Source organism: Malus sylvestris, chromosome 3, assembly GCF_916048215.2.
Source record: "Malus sylvestris chromosome 3, drMalSylv7.2, whole genome shotgun sequence".
Lineage (NCBI taxonomy): Eukaryota > Viridiplantae > Streptophyta > Magnoliopsida > Rosales > Rosaceae > Malus > Malus sylvestris.
Window position 1 is genome coordinate 33,572,079 of NC_062262.1, and position 6,569 is coordinate 33,578,647.

The 6,569-nt window shown below is 37.9% G+C and overlaps 1 protein-coding gene across 10 annotated transcripts; it reads right to left on the minus strand.

Moving 5' to 3' along the window:
- Positions 1-355: 355 nt before the first annotated feature.
- Positions 356-5,064, minus strand: LOC126615966 (serine/threonine-protein kinase Nek2-like). 10 transcript variants are annotated; one of them, XM_050283915.1, is made up of 17 exons: positions 4,915-5,064; positions 4,758-4,821; positions 4,296-4,364; positions 4,023-4,158; positions 3,874-3,940; positions 3,687-3,752; positions 3,527-3,573; positions 3,366-3,411; positions 3,158-3,238; positions 3,032-3,074; positions 2,880-2,929; positions 2,709-2,790; positions 2,552-2,601; positions 2,322-2,395; positions 1,930-1,981; positions 1,285-1,746; positions 356-1,210 (listed from the first exon to the last, which is right to left on the minus strand). In XM_050283915.1, the coding sequence occupies exons 4-17, from the start codon at positions 4,106-4,108 to the stop codon at positions 575-577; spliced, it is 1,842 nt and encodes a 613-aa protein (XP_050139872.1). In that variant the 5' UTR covers positions 4,109-4,158; positions 4,296-4,364; positions 4,758-4,821; positions 4,915-5,064; the 3' UTR covers positions 356-574. The 10 variants fall into 10 exon arrangements, with proteins under 10 accessions (XP_050139872.1, XP_050139879.1, XP_050139870.1 ...); XM_050283922.1 differs by lacking the exon at positions 4,296-4,364 and having other exon boundaries at positions 4,023-4,139; XM_050283913.1 differs by lacking the exon at positions 4,296-4,364.
- Positions 5,065-6,569: the final 1,505 nt, after the last annotated feature.

Genomic DNA, 6,569 nt, shown 5'->3' on the forward strand with positions numbered 1-6,569 from the left:
GAAGAAAAATAATTAAAACTAAAAAGAATAATATTTAGCTACTCAAAGGGTAAGAGTTGCCACTCAAAATTATTCGTTGCTAATTCATAGAACTCCATGTTTATAAAACCAATCATATTATAAATCACTCTATAAAGACCGCCTCTACAAAAAAAATCAATTAAAACTAGAGTCGTTTAGTTATCGAATAGTATGAAAACAGATGAACAAAATTGATAAAAACATTACGATCCGTCCATGTATTTGCTACAATAGACTGACTAAACGATTTAATTTTAATTCATTTTTCGCATAGATGATTTTTAAAGAGTGATTCCTAACATAAACCATTCAGATCATAAGCACAAAACTCTGATTGGAACAAGAAAGGTTTTGAGTAGGAGGTTCTACTCGTGCTCGAATAGCCAAACATTGTTCAACGAAAAACCATTCAAAACTCGTTTTACAATTTGCACTCACTTTGAGATTTTCCCATGCCAGCATGAAGATATTAAACAGCTACTCTTTTCGAATTCCAGAATTCCAAGACGTACGGAATTTACAAGATAATGCAATCGCAATGCGAGAATGCGAACTAGGCCGCGATTTCTTTGAAGCTCTTGGCCAACCAAATGGCTGTTTCCCTCGGAGAAACCTTCTCGGGTCCGAATGGCTTCAAGAGCACTCCGAGCTCATCAAACCTTTCTTGTTGTAGAAGACGCGCACTGAACTCAAGCAACCCTTCCAAAGCCTCTGCACGTTGCTGGAATGATGAGGTGTCGAATCGCTGTTGTCGTGACTCGGAAGATGAATGGCTCGAAACACCAGTGGTAGGGTTCTGCTCAGGAGATTCACTGTCATTTCGAGCAGTTCCGTGGCTGCCATCAATTGTACTGGACTTGGAAATGGTTCTGTCTACAACCTGGACTATGCACTTGTCCTTGGTGATAGAGCGGTTCATGCTGTTTGGCGTGGTAGAAGGGCATCTTGCAGATGTTGATGAAATTCCACGGGTTGGAATGAGTGGATCTTCAGAAGAGGCTAAGGGGAATTCAGCCATCTTGTCAAGTCGCGGGGCATTGACAGAAACGTCTGGAGACTCCATAATCCCAAAGGGACCAACATTGGCTCTATATGGTGTTTGCACAGCTGCGGTACTTGTCAAGAACGGAAGAGAAGCTCTTCGAGAAGACTGGGAAGTTTTTCTGACTGGAGAATGCGACACCGGAAGCTGCAATCATGTCAAAATCAATATATAAACTCACCGAGTTTTATCCAACTTACTAATTTAGTAGTATGACTTACCGAATCACGTTTTGAGTTGACGTGGGAAATTCTTGACTTTGTAATGTGCTTCCTGGGAGTAACAGAAACTCTTGCTGTTGTTGCTCGTGGACTGTTAACAACATTGTACTTTGTGGACACCGACTTTCTGTTACCATAATCTTCCTGGGTACTTCCCATAGATACCTCCGTGAACTTACGACTTAAACAACCCGGGAATTCCTGCGTCCTCACACTAGAACATAGAGAGCCCTGTTCAGTTCCAGAAATACTAGGATTTAAGGTCCTATCATTGCTGAATGACCGTCTTTTCTCTCTGCTGGTACAAACAGGACTAGTTTCTGGCTCCATGAATCGTGTTTTCCTCCCATAACTGGACTGAGACCAATCAACTGGGAAAGTATTCCGTCGGGGGCTATTTAATCTTAGATGAATCTTAAGCACATAAGGCTGAAGATGGGGATGAGCAAGCACCTCTGCAGCCTGACAAAACATGGATAATGTTGTGAACAAATCCACGTAAATGGATGATTCATTTCTGTAAACAAGGCCGTGTAACTCAACAAACATTCATGCAATGGACATCATACATGACCTACTAGTACATGCAAGAATCAAATAAACAAAAATGCAGTCGGCAAAGGAAAACAAATAAATCAAACTTACACTTGGCCTAAGTTCTGGGTTCTTCCGCAGCATGCTTTTAACAAGACCTCGACTGCAAAAGAGAAGAAAACAGAGAATAGGGAAACCATGTTGTCAATCAACACATTCTGATTAATTGAATACCATATGCAAATATTCATTAAACAACCATCATCACAAAGTTTCCTAGAATATGGCTTTTAGTTCCTTCGTTAGGTGTTTCAATTAAATAAATCTAAATTCTTCGGAGCGGAAGCAGCTTTCAATAAATATCACACATTTAAGAAGAAAAAAAACATCAAAATTTCCACCGACAATGTCTAAACTCAACTCAAAATAAAATATATAAATGAAGTTGCAATCATGAAAAGAACTTAAGACAGGGAGGCAACCGAAGCAGGAAATAGACTCACAATGCACCAGAGTACAATGTCGGAAGTGGAGCCACTATTGACTTGTTTATTTTGTTAATCAGAGATTGTATATCCTGTAGTCAGAACGAAATTCATAAGTTATCAAGGAAAAAGGTAGGACTTGTGATTCCATTCAACTCCTCAAGCCTTATTTCTTGTTTAGTGCCAAAATACCGCTAATAGGTAATACAAAGTTCACAACATTCCTTACTGAAAATTAGCAAACTTACAAAGGCTTTAAATGCAGGCCTGAAAGCAGCCATTTCATATATACAGCATCCTGCAAGACACGTTATATTGATATGTGTATATGGCTAAAAAATAAGGACAAAGAAAAGGAATGGGTTTGGGTGGAGGAATATGCTCATTAAGAAGAGGGACACTTACCTAAAGACCAAATATCTGACTTAGAACCATAAGGTATGTCAGCAAGAAGCTCAGGGCACATATGACTCGGAGTTCCGACAACCTGTACATGGAGCAGACATATCATATCACACATAAGCCAGGGTGTAAATCTTAAAAGTCAAAACTATATGTGTTGGCTGAACTACTTACAGAGGAAGCTAGATCATCTGAAGTTAACATTTTAGCGAGACCAAAGTCACCTACATATTATTATTGTAATTTCAGGATACAATTACCAAGAGAGAATCAAAAATGTGTAACCAAACTTGAATGTCAATCAGCATGAATAAATTATAGCTTACCCAGACGGATGTCTTGATCTTTTGTCAAAAATATATTTGAACACTGAAGCAAAAGAAAGTCAGAGAAAACTGTTGAATTTCAAACGTGTAGCTCTAAACTAATCTGTCCTTTAACTTGCCACTGACCTTGACATCACGGTGAAGAATATGGTTTGCATGCAAGTAGTCAAGTGCCATCAACAGTTGAACTAACCATTGGCAGAGTTTCTGTTCATATCCAAATTTCAAGTAACGAACAAAAATTACTGGGGGTATCACATTCTGATTAAACATCTAGCACACAATTGGGAGATCTAAAAAAAACACCCGGAAAATTCACTGCAAATGTAGCAACCTCTTCAGAGAAATGAACACCACGGGCCCTTTTTATGGCTTCTGCCCTGTACAGCAAGAGGCATTAGCATGAAAAGGTCAGAAGAGTGGCGGGAACACAAGGCCAAATCAAATAATTCCTAAAGCAGTAATGAACCGATTTAACAAAGAAGCAAAACTTACATGTCTCCTCCTTCACAATACCCAATAACAATGCACACAAAGCAACCCTGAAAGTAAACGCATCCAAGCTTCAATTGCAGAACTAAAGAATCATGAGTAACATGAATAACTACCAACTCATGGTGGAATAAAGAATATTTATGAGATAGTAGATACTGACCCTTTCGACCCAGGAATCTTTGTATTCCACAATAAATGGATTATGAACCGTGGAAATAAGCTCCATCTGCATTACAACAAACCAAGATAGCCATTTAAATTCCAAATTCTTACAGCCACCATTCCAGTATTACTCAATACTGTTAGCATATGGATTTAGTTTTAAACAAAAAATAAAGAACGCTGGCCTCCTGGTGGGCAGATCTCCGGCTTCTATCAGTTTGACGAGCAAGGCGGATCTTCTTTAGGACATACCTATGCACGTAAGTATGTATCAAAATTTAGTAAATCTATCAGACTCGAGTAAATACTAGAAGAAAATTGAAAGGAGACTCACTTCTTCTTTTCGTGCTTATGCCTCACGAGAAGAGCAGAACCAAAAGAACCCTTCCCAATCTGCTCTAGAACTTCATACTGCTCCATCTTAAATTCTACCAGTCTCACTCTTCAGGGCCTATAAAACACTTCTACACCTAAAAACAATGCACAAAAACAATCCACACATGAAGAAACAAAAAAGGAAAAACAAGATTAACCCAGGTCGTACCCAGTGCACAAGGCTCCCGCTTTACACAAGGGTCTGGGAGAGGTGAATGTCGGCTAGCCTTACCCCCATTTATGGAGAGGCTGCTCCCAAGTCTCGAACCCGAGACCTACTGCTCATGGGCGAAGGCACTTGCTATCGCAGCGACCAAGATTAACCGCACCCGAAAAAATAAACACATACAACAATTCAAATCATGAAGCAAAAATTAGTGAACTTTCAACAATGTAATCATGAAGCACATTCACCAATTAGTAAAATTATGAAGCGCAATTTAACCCGTACACAAGTTATCAGCTTGAACAAGGAAGTAAACTATGAATTACACCATGGCAAACACAACCCATCAACCCATTAAGCATAATTCAACCCTTAATCAAGCTTAGTTAACAATTTAATCAAATACCCAAATCGAACTCGTGCGACAATCCATCATAAACAAACTATGAAAACAGCAAGAAAAAGTAAGATCAACAGTACCAGGAATCAAAAAGAAAAGTACCCAAGAATCCAGAACAAGAAAAATACCAAGAAACTCGAAGAACGAGTGAATCTGCAGCTTCTTCTTCCTTAAAAACTTGAACTTTTCTATCTAAAAAATTTTAAAAAAAGGAGTTGGAGTGTTTATTTGAATTAAATGGGGACAAAATTAGGAGATTCGGATAAAAGCCCTCCACCTACTTACCTCCTAATTAATAATCTCCTAATTTTTCTCCATCAGATAAATCGAATAACAAGGTGAGCGCCAAATGGAGTAAAACGAAAGCAAAGCCAAAGAAAGAAGAATTCAAGTTCAAAATTTGCACAGAGAGAGAGAGAGAGAGAGGCGGGTTTGGTCTCGGGTACGAAAAGATTCTTGAGAAGGACCGGGGAAATCGGGTGGGCCCACTGCACGGGTGGCTGCAGAAGGAATTGGGAAACTGCCAAAGCGGCCCACTGCGTACACGACGAACGGTACTTTCCTTTTTTAACCCAAAAGATCAAAAGCGGATTTTGCCGGGTTTTTCAAATTTGTCGGAGGTCGGAGGCCTGCGCTGGTTACGAGTCAAGTTAGTGGGTTGAGGCCCAAAGTGAATAGTTTGTGGGCTTTTTGGGGAGTTTATGAGTCGGGATACGATTCCATATGTCATAACAAAAGCGAAGGAAATGACTTCTTTTTTTGTGTCCCTCCACTTCTTGTAGAGTACCTGCTTCAATACGGGGCATTTGAAAAAAATTATCCTGAGTTAGGGTGGGTCGATTTGTTTTTTATTTTTTAATACGAATGGGGAGGGGAGAAAGAAGGAAAACTGAGACCCTTGCATCTAGTTTCATTTGATCTGTCTAAACTAGCAATAGGCACACACGCAATGCGTGCGAAACAAAATTTGTTTTTAATGTGAACTTTTAATTTGTTTTGTTTTTTTCATTTATTTGTAAAGTTTTTTATTTTTATGTAATTAACTATACTGGTAAAGTCCGCTTTCAGGGATGATGTGAAAGTAAAATAAAACTTCAGAGAGAACAGGTAAGTGGTAGGTTTCAGGGATCCGTGTTGCACACAAAGCAACACAAACAGCCTGCATGTTTTGTTTCCTCCCAAAATCCCAAGGGTTTAGGGTTTAGGGGTTCGTCGCTGCAATTTATGGCGTACATGTATATAAGCCCATTTAAACATTCCAACTACTTCCACATGAATATTAGGCCAAATATTTATTCACATACCTAAACACAAGCACAAAAATTGCTAAATCAGCCTAGAAGATGGTGGACATGGTTCAACTTTAATTAGGAGTGATTCTGTTTTACATTCAAGTTTCGTTTTTGGACACTCATTAATTTTAGGCTTAAATATTAAAATGGTTTTTGTGTTTTAGTCATTGGGTCAATTTAGTCCATGTGTTTTTAATTTGACCAATTTGGTCATTGTGTTTATCTCCGTTAGCCAATTAAGAATATTTTCATCTAATTTATGTACAAAAAATTACAAATTATTATAAACTTATTTATAAAATTATTTATTTGTTTTAAAATATTGTAAAATTAAATAAAATTAAAAATTAAAAGAAAAAATTATTCTCCTCCCAACTCCCCAACCTCCTCTCTAACGTTACCCCTCTCTTTTATATGTCACAACCTTTAATCATTTTTCAAATTGTAAGTTTTATATCTTATATGTGTTATTTCTCATTGATTTGCATTTTTCTGTAAAGAGAAAGGGTAATTATATCTCTTATAATTTTTCTTATGAATTTTTTAATAGAGATTGAATGAAATGTCCTTAATTGGCTAATAGAGACAAACATAAGGTCTAAATTAGACCAAATCGAAAACAAGTGACTAAATTGGCCACATGACTAT